A 20,255-nucleotide genomic window follows, 5' to 3' on the forward strand; every position below is an offset into this window, starting at 1 on the left:
GATGACATCGTTAGCCTTGCCTCTCGGGGTCATCTCTTTCTTCTCTCTTCTCTCTTCTCTCTTCTCTCTTCTCTCTTCTCTCTTCTCTCTTTTCTCTCTCTCTTGAGTTCCTCCCTAGTTGTAACACAAAACCTTTTAGGTCATTTGAGTTCTGGAGAAGCCACGGATATACATTATTATTCATAAATTATACTTCAGTAAAAATAATGAGTGAGTGAATGAGGTAACAGGGAGGAGAGGAAGAGTAGAGCGTTAAGAAAGGGCCGTGGTCAGTCCCGGGTGGCACGGACCTCAGTCACCTGAGGAGGCTGAGATAGGAGGGGAAGCAGGAAAGGAGAAGAGAGGCCGGCTGAAACACTGTGCCTGTGCAGAATGCAGAGGCGATGGGCCCGTTATAATGATCAAGTTCTCGGCGCCTCCCTTGCTGTCCCGAGTCTCTGAAGGCAGAGCCCTTTGGGAACCAGAGGTGGACAGTTGCCCAGTCCTGTGGGCTCCTGGTTTCAGACCGGATGCTAACAGAGAAGTGACTGGGTACCAAAGACACGCATGGCTTGCTCGCCTGCGTGCACAGCCCTCTCGTGTCAGAGCCCAGAGAATCACAACACTCAGGGCTTGATGGGAATGAGGCCCTGGGGGATTCACGGTGCTGACCTCCCTTTCTGTCCACCCAGGGACGGGTCCACTGGGCAACATGGGGTCTTCAGGGCCAGTTCCTACATTCACGGAGCCAGACTTCTAACTGCTCCGTGTTTCCCTAAAACAGCTGCTTCTCCCTTGGCCTCCCGCCGCCGTCACCAAAAACCAGCTCCCTTAGATTCCTAGAGTTAATCTGCTTCCTTGTTTTTCCTAACCTGATGGATATTTCGATTGTCTTCCAGAGAACTAAGGGGAAGAAAGGGAGAAGGGGGAAGGATAAAGACCTGACAGCTGACAGGTAAGGAGGGCCCTGTTCTGTTGTAAAGCACATGGGAGTGAGGGGGAGGGGGACACCCACAGGAGGATGGGGCACACCTGAGGCCTCAGCCTCCATCTGGCAAAGGGGCCCCTGCTGGCTCCCCACACCCTACGGGTGTCACGAGCACAGTGGGACCTCCGTGTGCCCTGTCCAAGGAACAGCACCTACTGGGAGATGCACCAGGAAGATGGGCTCGGAAGGCACACGTGGGCCATTGCCTCTGAGCTCACATGACCTTTTTTACGTTTTAAAATTCATGGGGTCCTTAGAAATTGTTTAAACAATAGCATCCTGATCCAACTTTGGAGGAAATATGGAGACACCCTAAGAAATATCTGTTTTATGAAGTTAATGGAAACCTTACTCCAGTATTTCTATAATAGTTTAAGGCAGTTTTGAAGTTGAAAATGTATTCTATATCAAAAGTCCATTTCACTGGCAATATTCAAATATAGGTTTGTATTCTTAATATAGAGTTTCGATTATTTTAGGGAATCTTTAATTTCATGTTAATATCTTGTGCATTTTATATGCTTATCTTGAATAAGGCATTCAAGCTAAATTGCTACAGTTGATATTTTCTTAACATAGGTCAGATACTGTTATCCCAAATTCCATCACAATTCCAACCTCCTTCGTTCTCAGCTGAGGGCACACTGTTTTAAATATATTTGGTGGAATAAAATTCCAGTCAATCAAAGGCGGGGATCATGGGATTAACATTCATCCCACTGGCATTTGGCTTGAACCTGATATTCTAAAGTCTTTAACCTGGATCCATGCTCACCTGGGTCCTAGAGCAGCCACGAAGCTATTTACATATCGTCACATTTACAGCTCTTCCACCTAAAGAGAGAGGAAGGCCCCTGGGAAAGAAAAGGGAAAAGACAAAACACCTCCAAGGATTATGCCAAACAATATTTGAACCTGACCTATCTGAATGCCTGCAAGTCAGGCCCCAGTTAATTTCACTGGGGAGTCTCATTCACCAAGGGGCACAGTACCTCCATGTTTTCCCTCAATTAGTATAAATTACCCGTGTGCTGGCTGTCTGCCCAAGGACCTCGGAGGGAAGTGGTTTTGACATCTGTAAACACTATGGAAAAGTATAATATCCTCCTGAAAGATCATCACACTCAGAACTGTAGACCGGAATCGTTTCCCCTGTAAGTCTCTTGTTCTTTCTACACATTTCCTGTAAACTATTATGCTGTTGGCTTCAAAGGAAACATCAATTTTGTGGCAGATTAATGATCCACCACGGCTTGCCGATGCTAACTGAAAATATGCGATTATGGCCCATTGTGTTACTATTTTGGGGTAATTTCTAATTCACATTTGTGCCATCAAGAAGACCGACGGAAGGACAGACAGCAGGAGTTATAGCTGGTCCCAGATACCGTTCGTGTTCCTGTGAACGTATTGTTTCTTAAAAAGTCGAATTTATCCCAAAATTTTAGAGATGTCTCAAAAACCCATTTATTTGCACATATACAAGCGTCCTTTGAAATAGATCTGGTTAAAGTTCTCTGCAGATGTGATGATTAGTGGAAGTACTGCTGCCTCTGGTGTGTGCTCATGAAACCGACAGTCTGCTCCCTTCCCAGAACCATCGAGTCTCTGTACAAGGAACTGGTGGAAGAAGGGCTCCTGGTCCAGACCCTGAAAGTCAACCTCTCCGACTACATCGGTAAAGTGCAGGGCGCGGAATGCACGCATGTGGACCCTAGGTCATCCTTTGGGTGTTGAGTCCCCAGGAGCTGAAAGTATGTTCCATTTTGTATTTTTGTCCAACTCCCGAGCTGGCCCACTGCGGCTCGCAGTGTTTGTTGGATATGAATTGATTTGAATTCACTCCGCTTTGAACTAATGGGTCCAGCTCTCGCCCCTGGCGTGGCAGAGGCAGGTTTTCTACCGGGGCATTCTTTCTGGTAGAAGCTGAATCGAGGATGTGAGGACACAGACACGTGTTCATGCGTTCATGGCTGAACATGTGCTGAGGGGACAGCACCTGGTGCTCCCACACTCATTCCTTTCGGGAGGACCCTTCCAGAGGGGCCGCCACAGGCGGAGTCAGGAGGAAGGTGGGGGGACATTTGCCGTCACCAATTCAACATCTGTTTTTTCCTTAATTTTTTAAAAATGTGATGACCTGAAAACAAAGTAAAAGCTTAAAGACTCTATACAATCCCACACCCTGGTGCAGACGTCACTTTCAGTGTCAGGTGTCTACAGCAGACGAGGAAATTATCCTTCATATCAACAGATGGATGGTCACGCTCAGAAAATTTAGCATTTCGCAGGCCAGCAAGCCTGGGCGGTTAGAGAATCGGCCCGAGCACCGAAGGGTCTGGCTTTGATGCCTTTCCAGGGCTTGTACCTCAGTTTCAGGTTCAGTCCCCAGCCCTGGTTGGGGGCATGTGGGAGGAAACCAATCAATATGTCTCTTACATCGATGTTTCTGTCTCTCTCTTCCTATCTTCCACTCTCTCTAAAATTAATGGCAAAAATATCTTCAGGTGAAGATTAACAAAAAAATTAACATGAATATGATTCTGTCAGTTAATATCTAGTTACTAATCCATTTCACCAGCAGTCCCACAGTGTCCTGTAGACTTGTCTGTCTTTTTCAGTCCAAACTCCAGTCCTGGATCAGGGACGTGCTGGTCCTCCCTTTTCAATCTCCTTTCACTCCTTCAACCCAAAACAATTTCCAGCATTTTCCAGTCTGTCACTGAATTACCTTTTAAACAGTCGGAACTGTTTCACAGACTGTCCTTCGACTGAATTGGTTTGATGTTTTCTTAGGACTTGATTCACGTGAGATACATGTAACAGGAAAGCTGCCCAGGTGACGCTGTGACCTTCTCAGCAGTTCACATCAGGGACACTCGGTGACACTTTGTCCCTCCCTGGTGATAAGTGTAACCCCTGGCCAATGATAAGTGTAACCCCCAGGTTTCCCCCTGTGAAGCTTCATGTTCCACTTTTTCACTAATGGATAATTGGGGGGCGGCTACGTTGAGGCTGTGGAGATGCTGTTCCTTCCCGTCTTTAAGGCGTCTACATCTACTGCGGAGTCCCGCTGCATCGCTGTTGCCATGGTGGCTGTCAGGTGGCGGTGTTCTGTGCGTAGCACCCCCTCTACGTTTATTAGGTACTGTTCTTCTAGGAGGAAACCTCCTTGCAAGTATGTGGTCTCCGTGTAGACATGTGGCTTCTCTCTTTTTTAAATAGTGTTATAATTCAATTCTGTCTTATTCATTCTTAAGTTTTCAATGGCCCAATTGGGTCTGTGGGAGCAAGAAGGCTGAAGTTGCCCTTGGATAAAAAATAAAATAAAAATAAACATTTTAATCCCCTTGAAAGAAAGTCACATTTCCTTTCTGAGGCCGTGGAGGAGCCTCCAGAGTTCCTGATAATGTAAGAATTTTACCAGGGTATATTGGAATATGTGTTGAATTTCTGTTTATGTTATGTGTTTCTTGTTCAAGTACTATAGGTTGTTTTTTTTTGCCAGACTCCCTTGATTATGGTAATTCTGTGCTTATAAAAAAATGACATTTTTAAAATATATTTTAATTGATTTCAGAGAGGGAGAGAGAGAGAGATAGAACCATCAATGATGAGAGAGAATCATTGATCAGCTACCTCCTGCATGTCCCCTACTGGGGATCAAGCCCGCAACCTGGGCATGTGCCCTTGACTTCCATTTCCTTCTCCTCCCCATGGAGGAGCTGGCATCTGAGTCCTGGCTGAGCAGGTGACATAGGTGCGTGACTTGCATGCTGGGTGACTGCAAACGTGGTCACGTACTTTCAGAATGCGTCTCATCACTTGGCAGACGGCCCCCACTTGTTGCGTCCTCCACTCTGTCAGAACCCACAGCCGATAATTCAGCCTAATGAATTATCTGTCTAAATGAAATCCGTTTATGCTAGAAAACATGGTGCATCGGATATTAGTGTGGATTTACTTAAGCAGGGACATGGGGGTCACTTTCACGTCACCTCTCATGTCCGGTTTACAGTAATGAGGGCTGGACTTAACGCTGGCTGCAGGCTCTCTCCCAATCCCTGTGGCTGCTAAATTAACCACTGCTCTGTTTATTACCAGCTCATTAAAAGGCACGGGGTCAGAAGCAGAAACTTCTGTTATCGCTCATCTCCCCACCGGCACACCCGTCCTTGTGTCTTTTACCAAGGACTTTATTTTCTCATGTGGAGGCTTTGCAAGACTGCCCTCCACAACAAAATAGCACGCGTCACCTGGGGTTTGACTCCCTTCTCTCAGCAATGGAAAATGCTTTAAAGGTTTTGATATTTTCGATATTTCACATGCACACAAGCACATTTTTTTCAGTAGTTTTCTATACACACATAAATGTATACTTGTCATACATATATAATATTGAAAGGTAGGCGAGATCTGAACTTGGTACAGAAAGACTCAGAAGAAATGATCATGTAGTGTTTTTACTTCAGATTCCGCTACAAATCAAGACTCTATGAGCATGTCAGTGTCCGTCCTCCACAAATGAGACTGCCAATCTCATTTCCGTGGTGACCTTCTCTAGATTAGTTGGAAAATAACACTTCAGATTTATGACACATCACAATTAAGCCCTTTGATGCCTTCTAATTAAACCTGTAAAGATTTATTTCAATCTTATTCCTTTGGCGATCCTTTAAAAATGTAAATGAATATTACCCTCAAGAAGAGATGTTTCTATGTATCCTCAATTAGACTCGGGTCCTTCCTTTCAAAAGAGTGTGTTTCGGAGTCAGATTTGCACCGCTCCAGTACGCATTTCACCTGGCGATCTGTGTGTGCCTACGTCAGGATCTCCTGGAGTATAAATTAAATAAGACCTGCATCTTTTAGTCTCCTGTGTACGTCCCTCATTTTAGAGCGTTGTTCCTCTTCACAAGCCCAATATTCAGAGGTTATTTTTTTTTTAATATGAAGAGTTTAGTGTCACAGTCAACACACAGCTCAGTTACTACCCCAGTGTGCTTTTGCAGCTGTACAATTCTTCGAGCCTTTCTCTGAGAAAACATGTCCTTGAGACTGACCCTCCATCATGGATTGTATTTGCTCACAAATGTTAGATTTGCATCAAGTACTACAATCGCCAGGTCAGACCAGCAGTTCCCGCTCATTTGTCCTGTTTCTTTCCGCAGGTGAGTACAGCTACCTGGGGGCCACTCTTCGCCGGGTCTCCATAGAGCCCATGCCTTCCCTCCTGGATGTCAGACAGCTCATCGCACTGTATGGGGTCCTGCCACTAGGTAAGGACCCCACAAGCCTGTTGGGACTGTTCTAGAGGCCAATGCACCACCTGCTGGCTTTGACCATATCTCTCATTGTCTTCACCGTGCACTGAGGCTTAACTCTTCTTCCTGAGTTCAGAGTGAGGATAGTTCCATCGCGATGGTGTATCCCAGGGCACCCTGAAAGGCACTCCCAGGAAGGTCTTGTGGGCGATCATCTGGGGAGATTACAGCCAAAGCAGGCACCTGCAGTTAAAGTGCCTCGGATTAGGCAAAGGGCCCAGGTTCCGCTTGCCTCACACACAGACTTCTGTAAGTAGGTCCTTAAGAGAGTCGGTCACGGTGTGTTGCATGAATCCAAGGGACGTGGCTCTGCCAGGTGTCACTGCTGAGTGGGACTCAGTCACGGTTGTTCAGACACAGGGACCTGAGTTCTACAGTGTGTGCAGAGGTGTCAGAAAGGCAAGGCTCTCTGTGACAAAGAGATATGCTGCTGCTGCTGCTGCTGCTGTTCACTGCTGTTTTGATTTTTTTTTACTTTAATATGTGTATGGCCTGAGTTGATGGGGGGCAGGGGCAGGGACCCAGCTAGGCTGTTCTCCCACCACCACTCTGAAATAGAGATCACTTCTTGATTATTTAATTTGTTTTATTTTTTTTATACTGGAGTCCCTGTGCACGGATTTGTGCACCATTGGGGTCCCTCAGCCTGGCCTGCGGCTCTCTGACATTCCCCAAGGGGTCCTGGATTAGAATTGTGAAAGGGTGCAGGCCAGGCCGAAGGACCCCACTATTGCACAATCAGGGCTGGAGAGGGACCACTGGAGGGCTCCAGGGAGTGTCCAGCCCATCTCACTCAGTCCCAATTGGCTGGACCCCAGCAACCTACCGGTCAGGGCGTCTGACTCCTAGTAGTCAGTGTGTCATAGCTACTGGTCAAATGGTTGAACAGTCAAACGGTTGCTTAGGCTCTTATGTAGAGAGATATTTTTATTGATTTCTGATAGGGAGAGAGGGGCAAGAGAGAGAGAGAAACATCAATGATGAGAGAGAATCATTGGTTGGCTGCCTCCTGCATACCCCCTACCAGAGATCGATCCTGCAACCCAGCATGTGCCCTGACTGGAATCAAACGGTGATACTCTAGGTCGACACTCAACCACTGAACCACATTGGCCAGGCAATTTGCTTTAAAATGAGATGAGAGAGGATTGAGCACTTAGAATATTGTTCTACTTTGACTTATATAAGAACTTAAACCTTTTGGCAAGAAATAGTACATTCCTCTTTTAACTGAATGTCAGAAGGAAGTAGTAAATGTAATTTGGGGTTGACACAAATAAAATACAAATAATATAAACAAGTAGACAATACCTAGGATTAACACAGTAAGCACATAATATCTGTGGATCCTTGTAAGTGAAATAAATACGTTAGTCCTCAGATGTCATCACAGTGTCATGGAAGGCACTGGAGCTGAGAGCCAGGAGCTGAGCTGACAGGCTTTTAAGGAAACTCCTAACGAAGGGGACGAGGGTGTGTTTGCATCCTCGGCTCCTGTGCAGGTGACGGGCGTTGTCAGTGAGGAACTGATGCCCCTTCAGGCTGCTGACCTTGCCAGGCCCAAGGCTGGTCGACGTCTTTCTCATGAGAGGTGTGTGTGTGTGTGTGTGTGTGTGTGTGTGTACATGCGCTTATGCATGTGTATGCAGTGCACAGCCAAGGCCAACAGAGAAATGTGTTCACGTCTGCCTTCCCAGCGCTTCATCTAAATTCCAGCATCTAAAATGGTGTCCAGTCACAAAAAGGAATGTGTTTGTTGGCCCGGACCCTTCAGCTCACCACTGCCAGGGCTGACCAACCTGGCCATTGGGCAGAGAGCACTGAGGACCCAGGTCAAGGCCACTGTCCATGCCTGGCCTCCAGCACCAGCTCTGGTGGCCTCCGGACGGGGCTCCTGGGGCCAGGTCTGAGCCTTCAGCCTCCCACTCAGGACGCACCTGCCCCACACCCACCCATTTTCCTGGAAATGTCACCTTCCCGGCAGGAGGGGAAGAGGAAAGGAAGAGGGCGCCTCCGGAGCAGGAGCAGCCGGCACAGCCTGTGGAAGTTTGGAAATTTCACGGAAATAGAGTCGCTTCCCAGCAGGAGCGTCAGGTGGCCGTGGCAGTGGACCTGCTTTTCCAGTCCGGCCGCCAGGAGCTCAGCGGCAGGAAGCAGCAGAGCTGGCTCAGCATGTGGAATGCTGGCCTATGTCTCCAATCCTCCGAAAACCGAAAAGCCTGGAAATTCGCTCTGTCTCTGTATAAATTCTCCGTATTTTTTAAAAATTGCTACTGAACGTTGATATGGGCAGGAGGAGCCATGGACCTTGTGGCAGGTGTGTCTCTGCCCCTCTCCCAGGCCGATCAGCAGTTCCAAGGTCAGTGAAGCCCCAAGGTGCCTTCCCAGACCCCCCCCCCCCTCCTTCCCTCTCTGAGCGACCTTGGAGCCCACCCCTTCCTCCTGGAAAGTCTGTGTCCTGGAGTAAGTGCGTATCTCCTCCTAGGTCTCCCACACCTGCCCCCTCCCTCCCTCAGCACTCTTCCGTCACCCCTCCCAGGACCCCTCCCGCCCTCCCTCAGCCAGCACCCTGGGCTAACCTGCAACCCCAGCCACCTTCCAGGGCCCCAGCAGCTGGCATACATCTCCCTGCCCACCTCCTCGCTGCCCTGCACGGCACCAGTCAGAATTATCTGCTGCTCCCCCAGTACCTGCCTGACTCCCACCCCAGGCCTGCATCCCCCTCACTCAGAATCTTCCCACCCATCCCCTTCACTATGAGTCCCAGCTCTACCTGTGCTTCAGAGGCCAGCTAAGATGCCACCTCCTCTTGGAAGTCCGCCTGAGCCACCCCATCCAGCCACCCAGCCACCCCCAAGTTAAATGTTGTTTCTTCTCTGAACTTTCTGTGGCTCTCAGGGGTCTTAGCACCCTTTGCCTTCCATTCTAGTCATGTCCGCTCAGCTTTAATACATTTTTTACAGCAGTTTCTGACTCTTTTCACATTGGAACCCCTCAGGCTGCCAGCTGGGACCAGGGCCCATGCAGCCCTCCGTGCCCAGCTGCTGAGAAGACCCCAGGAATGGGCGCTCTCTCCTGTGGTGGAAAGCAGGTCCCCACCCCTCACAGATAAAGCAGGCCTGCTTAATGTCATTTTAAAGAGAGCTTCTCAAGGCGACACACGAGTTTCTGTGGAGGATGTGAGGTAACCACAAAAACTGTCTCCAGTGAGCTGGTACATTCACAATACCTTCGCAATTACACACAAAAAAGAAAAATGGAACAGCACAATAATAATGATACATTTACGGCTGCTCAGAAAGTGCCCAGTGGTTGAGCAAAAGCAAACCACAGTGACAGCTGTCTGCATCACAGCCCTTCCCAGACACAGATCCGCTCACTGTGGAAGTCACTCTCAGTGCCCAGGCCCTCCCCTGGAGCTCAGGATGGAAGGGGTTGGGATGGGGGTGATACTCAAGTCTGAGTGCTGTCTGGGCTCACAGGAGATGGACAGTGTGATGGGAGCCTGAGGCACGGATGGACCTCTGAGTGACAGCACAGTAATTTGGCAGGTGGGAAACCAGGCAGAAGAAAGAAGTCCGGCTCCAGCCACAGCATCCTTGGTCTCCTCAGAATCTCAAAAGTCAGTCCTCCCTCCATCCCCACCCCCCACCTATCCCCTCATCCTCTTCCCAAGCTTTCTAAGGACGCCATACTGCTGCTGACAAGCAGAGGAACCCCATCCCCATCCCCTGGGGGGAAAAATGCCAGATGCAAGTTATTGAAGCAGAATGTTCCTTAAAATTATGAGTTTGGGGGGAAGTAGGATGAGGGATGGCGGAGAAACCATGTGTTGAATACCCATGGAGACCCTATGGCACCATCTCCACTACAAATTCACGGGTCTCAGACGCAGCGGAGGCGGAAATGCTGCGGGCGCAGTCATCACAGTCACAAAAACCGGGATCCTGTGTGGGGCCGTGCCTGGAGGCAGCCTCGTCCGAGTGCCTCTGGCCTCCTGGCGGGATTCAGAGCTTGGGCCTCTGCCTCTTGCAGGTTCCGCGGAGGTGCACGAGAACGCACCTTTGGTGAAGTCGCTGCTGCTGGCCGGGCCGTCGGGGGTCGGGAAGAAAATGCTGGTCCATGCCATCTGCAGTGAGACGGGCGCCAACCTCTTCAACTTGTCAGCGGAGAACATTGCCGGGAAGTACCCGGGCAAAAGTGGCCTGCAAATGATGATCCACGTGGTCCTCAAGGTACTCACCACGCTTCTCATTTCTCCGGCTGCCATTCTCCCTATGGTTCCTCCCCTTAAACCGACTAACTCGGGCCCTGGCAGGTCCTTTCCTCAGGTGGATGTAAACATCTCTCTCCAACGTCCCTACTGCCTCCTCTTACACATTTCTTAGTGGTTGCACCTAGCTGGGAATCCAGCCATTAGCAACTGCGTCTTTCTTTGCCTAAACGCTAACACTGCACCCCAGGCTGCCTCCTTGTGCCTAGGAACCCTCTCTGAAATGCTCGCGTTTCTGGTTGGAAATTAAACCCACAGTTTCTTTTTTCAGCCCACCTCCCTCCAGTAACAGCATCTACATTTGCATTTGAGGTCCTTTCTCACACCTCTGAGGTGCCAAGTCCAGTACCTTCTGAACGTCAGCTCCTCACATGGGTAGTAAGAGGATCCCGCAGGAAGCCAAGCCGACCACAGTAATACCCATGCTCAGCTACATCTTGGCCAGTGGGTAGGGAAGCCCGCTGAGCCACCCCCCACCCAGCCACCCAGCACCCACTAGAACAGCGGTCGCCAACAGGTGGTCCACGGACCACTGGTGGTCCATGAGGTACGAAAGGCTGGCGACCACTGCATTAGAAGGTCCATGCCCAGCCCAGGTCTGCGATCTTAGATAAGCTCTGCACCGCCCTGAGCTTCCATTTCATCATCCCGCAATGAATGAGCCACCCCAAATGATAGGAGGTGCTCTGCCAGCCCTGAAAGCGATGATTCGCCGATATAGTTTGTCTGTAGATGATGGTGATTGGTAGATAGATAGAGAGATGATTGTTAGATAGAGTGATAGGTGATAAATGATAAGGAGATGATTTGGTAGATAGGTAGGTATATAAATTGATAAACAACATATATAAGACAAGGATTACCAGGTTTTAAAGCCCTTTGATACTGAATACTTATATATAATATTGAAACTTCGCAGAATTTCATTTTTATTTGGTTGAATCACTCAAGTTTAACTTTATGCTGTTCAATGCCTTTCTAGTGGCGAGAAAAAGGCAGCTTTACTATATCAATGCAGATGCGTAGCATTGTACTTGGGGCTCGATGTTGGTTGTTCGAGGGGCCCTGAGGCAGTGGTTATCGTCAACAGTGGCTCACAGGAGTAGGTCCTTCTCCCTGTCATCCCAGGGGCCACAGTGAGGAAGTGAGGGCAGTGGGGTTTCCTCCCTTGGCCACATGGACCCAACCCTGTGGCGAGGTAGCAGGACATTCCCAGCTCTCCTCCCTTCCTGTGCTGGTCCAGAAGGCATACATGGAGAGAGAATTTGAAGAGCTAGAAAGCAAGAGAAGAGGAAGGTGGGCAGGGAATAAAGAAAGATCATTGAGTTATTTAACAGAGTGCTTCAAACAAGGTAGGTGTTCCACATCTTTGTATTGTTATGTGAGGGGGTTCATCCTTATCCCCGTTTTACAGAGAGAGAAATGGGTTCTGAGAGGTGACGCACCTTGTCCAAGGCGACCAAGGTCAAGTGGCCAAGCTAGGATTCAAACCTATGTCCTTCTTTATCTCCTGCACTATTTTTTATCAAGGTAAAATTTACATGCAGTAAAGTGCACAGATCTTTTTTTTTTTTAATATATTTTATTGATTTTTCAGAGAGGAAGAGAGAGGGATAGAGAGTTAGAAACATCAATGAAAGAGAATCATCGACCAGCTGCCTCTTGCACACCCCCTACTGGGGATATGCCTGCAACCAAGGCACATGCCCTTGACCAAAATCGAACCTGGGACCTTTCAGTCTGCAGGCCGACGCTCTATCCACTGAGCCAAACCGGTCCTGGCAAGTGCACAGATCTTAAGTATGCGTTTTAAGTATGAGCTTTGAAAAATATATGCAGCTGTGTAACCATCATTTTCATGTGCTCTCTGGCCCCTTGCATGACTAATTTTTTAAAATGTCCAAGTAATTTGCCAGTTTTCAGGAACTATTGGTCTTGTGATTTGTTAGAGTTCTTTAGATAACCTGGATACAAATTCTTTATTGGACATAACATATTGCAAATTTTCTCTGTGATTTGCTTTTTTGCTTTCTCACTTTTCTATTTGTTATTTGTCCTGTCAACTCTGAAAGAGGGTGTTAAAGCTCCAACTAGGATTGTGGGATTCTCTGTCTCCCTGTGGGTGTCGGGTTTTGCCCTGTGAATGTTGTAGCCCTGTAATGAGAGGCATCACATTCAGAACTGTTCCATCTTCCTGATCGGTTATTTCATCCTTAGGAGCTGTCCCCTTTGTCTCTAGTAAGACTCCTTGTCTTGAAGTCTACCTGGTCTGATCCGAACAGAGCCTCCTCAGCTTCCCTGACCCCCTTTCATTTTCATTGTCGTTATAGTGAAAGTGCATTCCTGATGGGTTCGGCTGTCTTGCTTTCTTATTCAGTCTAACAATATATTCCATTTAAAAGCATGTTTGCAGCATTTACATTAAATGCAGTTATTCGTCTGGTTGGGTTAGGTCTACCATTTTGCTGTTTGTTCTCCATTTATTCCATTTCCCTTTTTTTTTTTTCTTTCTTTCTTTCTTTTTCCTAACTTCTTTTGGGTAATGCAGTACTTTTTAGTATTTAATTTGAATTTCCCTTTTGTCTTTTTAGCAATGCCACTTTCTTATTTTTTTAATTTTATTTTTCAATTACAGTTTATATTTAACATTATTTTGTGTTAGTTTCGGGTACACAGCACAGTGGTTAAACAATCATATACTTTAGCAATACCTCTTTCTTATTTTTAGTGATTGTTCTATTTTAGCCATTTTTAATTTAGTACAGTCTACAAAGGGTGAATGTTGTACTATTTTACATAAAATGTCAAATCCTACAACAATATAATCCTATATGTCTTTGCCATATGTTTTATATCTAGAAATGTTATAAACACTACCATAAGGTGTTACTATTTTTGCACTAGTCATTTGTCTTTTAAAGAATTCAAGAGGGAAAAATTAGTATTTTACCCTTAATAACATATTTCCCAGTATTCTATTCCTTTCTGTTGATACAACTTTCCGTTTGTTGTAATTTTCTTTGTGGCTGCAAAACTTCCTTTCATATTTATTTTAGTGCAGGTCTTCTGGAAAGTTAGTTTTCATTTTATTTTTCAAAATACCTTTATATTACCTCCATTGTTTGAAGGGTAGTTTTGCTAGATATAGAATTCTGGGCTGACATGTGTTTTCCTCAGCCCTTGAAAGATGTCATTCCATGGTCTGAGGCATTTAAGTCGTTTTCCTAGGTTACAGTGTTGCCACATGAGCCCACAGTCTGCATCCAGAGCCTCCAGGTTTAACAAGTGCCTTATCGAGCCTCTCACTGAAGTGGGATTAAGCCTGTCTCCTCACACCCACTAGATGGCTCAGTGCTCCCGGTGTGGTTCTAGGACAGAGCCCATGGCATGATCATGATGTCCTAATGCTCAGGAAATTGTTTCTGCTGCTGAGAGGTTTTTTCCCTTGCTCTCCAATAAGGATTCATTTCTTAGAATCGTTGCAAACTGACATTGTGCAGACCACAAAATGCTATGTGTCAAGTTTTCAAATTGTGGAACGCCACACTTACCCACCGAGGCCACTCCACGTCAGAGTGCCTGGCACACACCTCATTAAGCTTCACCTCTGCTGTGTGTATAACTGATTAATGAAAGACCCAGAGGCCAGGTGTAGGAGTCATTCAGTTACAAGCCATGTGCCATGAGGACACTGCCTCCCGGCATAAGTGACAGACCAGCTATCTGCACTGCGGAGAGGTATTTGCTTTTAATTAAGCGAAGAAAGCTGGTAAATCTCTGGCAGGTGCTGTGCATGCATTCTTGTGTCCCATGAGCCATGGCCCGGGGGCTGAGGCTTGAGGGCTGCCGGCATGGGTCTGTGGCATCTGCTGGAGAAGGCGAAATAACAGAAGGCCTGGCGACTCCTCATGTCTTCTGGCAAAGAGCTCCTGTGACCGAATTAATCTCCGCAGAAGAGAGATGGCAGCAGTGAGGAAGCCGTTCATAAGGTCACTTCGGGCCGGTGGCCTTGTTCAGCGCCAGCACCCTGCACACGTGAAAACACACCGGGAAGACCAGTCTCTGAGAGTTTCACAATCACAGATTCAAATCTATTTTGTGTTCAGTGTTTCTGGAGGGCTCCTTTATTTCACATACAATAGCTTTAATGGATTAACAAGCTGGGTTCCTTTAAGAAATGTGGTTAGTTATTTAACATTCTCTCTTCTGCTGCTAAAGCTATCTGTGGAAAAGAATATACATCTCTTTAGTGGGAAAATATTAGAAATATTGTCATCTAACCGGTTGAGAAATGTGATGAATAATATTTAATAAGTATTTCATGTACAAAAGACAAGGCCATCCATCACTTAACCAGCCTCGGCCTCCTTGGGTTTTCACAGCAGGAACTCGAGCAGGAAGTACTGACCTTGACCTCTGGCCAGGAGTCCAGCACACACTAAGGAGTTTTCACACACTTGCTTTTCATGGGACCAAACCCTTGATGGGGCAGGGATTAATGTTGCCATTTGCAAACAAGAAAACTAGCTCCTAGCATTTAATTTGACCAAAAACTATAGTACAAAGGAACGTAGGGACTGGCATCTGGACTCAAGCCCAGGTCTGTTCCCCTGCCAATCCCTGGGCCTCAGCTGCCTCTGGGCACTGAGGGCTCCCTGAGCCTGCCCTGGGCGCTGTGTCCCAGTAACAGTCCTGGGTTAGTGTCAGCCATGGGCATTTTAGCACGAGAGGGAAAGAATTAGAAGCCATGCATCCTGTTGGCATGCTCCACCAGGACCCCACTTCTTCCTGGGCCCCCTCGCCATCACTCTTCCCTTGCCCTCTCGGCCGCCCCCACGATGGCCGGGGCAGACTAGTAGAACCCAGGGAAAGAGGCTGAGCAGGGACTTCTGATCCTGTGTTTTGGACCTGAGAGGTGTTCTCTCTGCCCAGTGGTTCCTGTGTCCTCCTCAGGAAGATGGGCTAAGGAGGCCCCCAAGCCAGTGTCAGATCCAGGCCACGAGGCCTGGGGGTCTGGATTAAGGGAGGTTAGGGTGCTGCTCCTGCCTCAGTGCCACCCCACCCCCACCCCCCAGGCTCCTTGCTGGGCTCTCGGCCAGCACCCATGGCAGCACACCAAGGGGTCTCGCCCAGATGTGCTGGTGTCAACCCTGGGCCAGGCGTCGGCATGGAGACTTCTGCTCCAGGCTAATAACCCAAACAAAGGCGGTGTTGCTATTCGTGGATGAAGTTTTAAACACACACACACACACACAGATGTGTAATAAATGTAATAAATGTGTTAGCCCTGCCTTTACAAGGTGAAATTCAATAAGGGTAAAGCAGAGGCCTACACCTGACCCAAAAGCCAGAGCTGCCCAAGAGAGAGAGGGAGAGAGGAGCAGGGGGGAGGAGCAGGCTTGCCCGCTGTGGTGCAGCATCGGGTGTGAAAACAAAGGGGGAGGGAGGGCTGGCGGCACAGGTCTGAGTGGGTCTGTGTGGGTCTGTGGCCAGAAAGCCTGGTCTCTTGCACTGTGTCGTGCAGCTTCAGGCTGAGGCAGGGAGCACATGTAGGCATCAAACCTCAGGGTTTTTTGTTTTTTTACATAAACATGGTATCTTGGGGCGGTTTGGGGTTCGCAGCAGAGTTGAGCAGCAGTACAGGGTGGGCCCGCAGGGGGTGGGTGCTGGGAGGCGGTCTCTTGGGCAGGCCTGGGAGAGCGCTCTGTGGGCTGTAAGTCACCATCGGTTTGGGGTGCGTTCACTCCTGCTATGTGCCAGGGTCATGGGAATGAGCCTGGGACCGGGGTCGATGCCACAGGCACTAAAGGACTTTTAACCAATTTGGAAACACTTGAGGCAGGGGCAGCGCCATAGCCTCCCTTTGTCCAGACTCTCGTGTCACGTGGCCTGGACCCTACGCTGGCGTGCTGGCCTCCTTAACTGAGGCTAGCGGGTGCCTGGAGGCGTTGGGTATCGCCTGCACACAGGTGTGAACGCTGTGCTTCTCCACGGCGGCTTCGGTATGGGAAGGGGGCTGGGAAGGAGAGGGGTGCAGAGAAAACCGGTGCTGTGTGAGCCTGGCACCTGGCACCCTCTACATGCCTCCCCCTCGAATGCAGCCCCATGTCAGCAATAGCGCTAGCCTGTTCCTGTTACTGGTCTAGTTCATCCACAGGCCCCTCCTCTCCTCGGCCTCAGTTTACCTTCTTTCCATACAGGGTCAGCCCAGCCGAGCTGCTGGCTCTTAGTCATTTGCCGTTTATCCCAGCTGACACCCAGTCAGGACTTAAGGGAACTCTCACAATCTCATAGAAGGTAATGCAGGGAAGAAATTTAAAACCTAATTTTTAAATCGTGGGAATTCAGAATGCCCCACATATTAGTATTTAAACAGAATCCCAGTGTCTACAGTCCAAGAAAGTGAGCCCCCTCCCCTGCTTCCCGCACAGTAGCACCTCCCTGGGGGTGGCCTTTGCCCCGCCATTCCCGTGAGGAGACGGGAAGCTCCACACTCTGCAGGTCCCAGACATCCCTGCCTCCCACCACGGAGCCTGCGCCCTCACAGATGCTCAGCAGATATGTGTGGGATGGTGGGTGGATGGGTGGGTGGATGGGTGGGTAGGTGGATGGATGGGTGAGTGGATGGGTAGATGGGTGGGTGGATGGGTGGGTGGAAGAATAGATGGGTGGGTGAGTGGATGGGTGGGTGGGTAGGTGGGTGGGTAGGTGGATGGATGGGTGAGTGGATGGGTAGATGGGTGGGTGGATGGGTGGGTGGATGGGTGGATGGGTGGGTGGGTGGATGGGTGGGTAGGTGGATGGATGGGTGAGTGGATGGGTAGATGGGTGGGTGGATGGATGGGTGGGTGGGTGGATGGGTGAGTGGATGGGTAGATGGGTGGGTAGATGGGTGGGTAGATGGGTGGGTAGATGGGTGGGTGGGTGGATGGTCTGTCCTTTTCAGTTTGGTAAACTGATACACAACCACTTCTTCCAAAGAGTAGCCAGCTTCTTCCTAGGTTCTCCATGGCAAGCAAAATAGGACCCTTTCAGAGAGAACCTCCAAAGCGTCCAAGGGTCGTTTGGGCAGATCCTATTAACTGAACACAAACAGGCTTTCATTGCTGAGCCATTGCATCCTGGGACCTCATTCCGAGGCCCAGCATTGGGTAGTGCTGCTTTGGAGAACACAAAAGGTCAAACCCATAAAACTGACACGGATGGGGAAGTCTTTAGTTCTTTAATTGGACTTCCCAGAACTGGGAAGGGCCCATGTGGGTGGAAACTGGTGTTTATCCCAGAATGGACACAAAACTGAAACCCGCGGTGCATTTGGTAGGACTGAAGAGCCCTCTAGTGGCCGTGGAAGTACACGATCCCATGTAACTTCAGAAAAGTTCAATTATGCATTAATTGCATTTAATTGTCCATGGCCTCAAACTATCTGTGGGTAATTTCAGTGAAGCCTTGTCATTGCTAAATGAAAATTAAAAGAGCAAAGAGAGCTATTTGTCATTTAATAAATAGGTAAAGAGTTTTTTTGTTGTTAATTCTCATTGAGGAGAAAAGTGGAAAAACAGACCCACATTCTTAGGGCTGGAGAGTAAACAGAACCTCAGGCGGCAGGTTGGCGACATGTGTGGGAGCGTGAAGAATGCATGAGCGCTTGGACCCAGCAGCACCATCATGCTAAGGACAAGACCACTTGTGCCCAGAGCGCTCTTCTCTGAGCACTGTTTGGTTTATTTTTTTAATTCCTTTTATCATTGTTGACAGTATTATAGATGTCTTTCTCCGCCCTCCTCTCCCCCCTCCACCAGCACTGTTTGATTTAATAAGAAGGGGAAACCATCCAAACGTTCACAAACACAGGGTTAGATCAATACATTATGGGGCGGCGTGTTAAAGAGAGGTTGGACAAATACATTTTGTATCAAGTGAACAAGAATACAAAGCAGCATAGGCAGGACCATCTCATTGTTGCAATCCCCTGTCGGAGGGTCTGTAAGAATGGGAAACGCGGGTTGACCGGTTCTCCGAGGAGAGGGTGCTGGGTGGGTGAGGGCAGTGAAAGTGCACTCTGACGTTTGGACGAATGAATCACAGTAAGCAAGGACCGGTTTATGGCAGATGTGTTTCAGAGCTCAGCCTGTCTGCCTGCTGCTTCTGCAGACATCCCCTGTCCCTTGCCCGAGTCAGCAGCCCTGTCCCTCCCACATCCATCCTTGGACAAGGAAAATGAGCCCTTCTCCCTCCAAGGTCACCTTCCAGGGGCAGGTTTCCTCCTGGGGGCCCAGTGTTACATGCCTCTCCTCTCTGCCAGTACTGAGCACATCACAGGCGTCCTGCAGTCAGCTCACTGAGGAAGGTCAGGGAAACCAGGGCCTCCAGCTCGGGAGGACATGGCAGTGGTGGTTTCAGAGCTGTGCTGCCAGGATGAAAGGTGGCGAGTGGCCGAAACCGGTTTGGCTGAGTAGATAGAGCATCGGTCTGCGGACTGAAAGGTCCCAGGTTCGATTCCAGTCAAGGGCATGTACATTGGTTGTGGGCACATCCCCGGAAAGTGGTGTGTAGGAGGCAACTGGTCGATGTTTCTCTCTCATCGACGTTTCTAGCTCTCTATCTCTCTCCCTTCCTCTCTGTGGAAAATCAATAAAATATATTATAAAAAAAAAAAAGAAGAAGAAGAAAGAAAGAAAGAAAGAAAGAAAGGTGGTGAGAGGACATGAGTTGAGGGTCACCAGGTACTATGGAGCAGACATCTGCCTACCCCGGGATGTGGCAGGGTCCTGTGGGTGAGGGTGCCGGCCTGGGGGGTGCCAGGCAGACCTGCACCCTCCGGGCTCCACCGCTTACCCCTCGCTCTACCTCAGTGGCCTCATCTGTGAGGGGGACAAGGCGTGGACATGCTTGGTGTGGCATGTGGCGTATGGCGAGTGAGGGGTGTCCTGGACATGGAGGCACTTGGCAAAGAGCTGTTCCCTGTATTGTTATCATCGAAGAACTCGCTGGGGAATGCTTTCTGTTTCATTTGATAATAATCAAACGTTTCAAACCACATCACCTGTGCAGCCCTCCACACAGCGCTGTGCCCCGGAGCGGGTGCGGCTGGCGCACAGGAAGCCATGGCGTCGCCCGGGGGCTCGGGGAGAGCAGGCAGTTCAGGGAGCGATCGGTCACTTTAGCATTCCATGGAATGCTGTGGCTGGGATTTCAACCCCACTGTGAGCCGGCGGCTAGAAATAAGACCAGCTTATCCCAAGCTACTAAGACTCCTGCGTCCCCAGTCCAGCCATGTGGCTTGCTGTGTGAAAAGCAGAAAGAGGGCAGTGTCACTGAGTCCTCGGTACTCACATCTGCTGTTCCCATTAAGAAAAGCGGGGCTGAGAGACGAGGACCTCACAAATAAAAGCGGTGGAAAATCCGGCGCTCGCCAAATGGGTGTAGGAGGGGAGCGAGCACGAGTTAGCTGACAGGAAACAACTGTTTATGTGAAAATTGCTTTTCCGTGGGTTTCAGATCTAAAATGATACTTTTCCGAGGGACTGAAAAGACTAAGATGTTGCCTCTGTCATAATAAAGTACCTTTTTTTTTTTCTGTGAAGCTTGAAGACTTTCCCTCACTGTATCTCATTTTCTTCTTTTCCTTGGAGAGTGGGATTGGGAGCTTTTAACAAACTCAGAATAGCTTCCAGGGAGCAAGGGTCCC

At 48.8% G+C, this 20,255-nt stretch overlaps 1 protein-coding gene across 3 annotated transcripts in view; it reads left to right on the forward strand.

The window, feature by feature from the left end:
• Nucleotides 1–20,255, forward strand: part of DRC11 (dynein regulatory complex subunit 11) — a 107,303-nt gene that overhangs the window by 69,100 nt on the left and 17,948 nt on the right. For all 3 annotated transcript variants that reach the window (XM_084892760.1, XM_084892761.1, XM_084892762.1), the window contains exons 12-15: nt 879–934; nt 2,563–2,645; nt 6,139–6,246; nt 10,327–10,526. In XM_084892760.1, coding sequence (XP_084748886.1) covers nt 879–934; nt 2,563–2,645; nt 6,139–6,246; nt 10,327–10,526 — 447 coding nt within the window. The remainder of the gene's footprint in view (nt 1–878; nt 935–2,562; nt 2,646–6,138; nt 6,247–10,326; nt 10,527–20,255) is intronic.

This window comes from Pipistrellus hanaki (genome assembly GCF_964339955.1).
Source record: "Pipistrellus hanaki genome assembly, chromosome: 8".
Taxonomy (NCBI): Eukaryota; Metazoa; Chordata; class Mammalia; order Chiroptera; family Vespertilionidae; genus Pipistrellus; species Pipistrellus hanaki.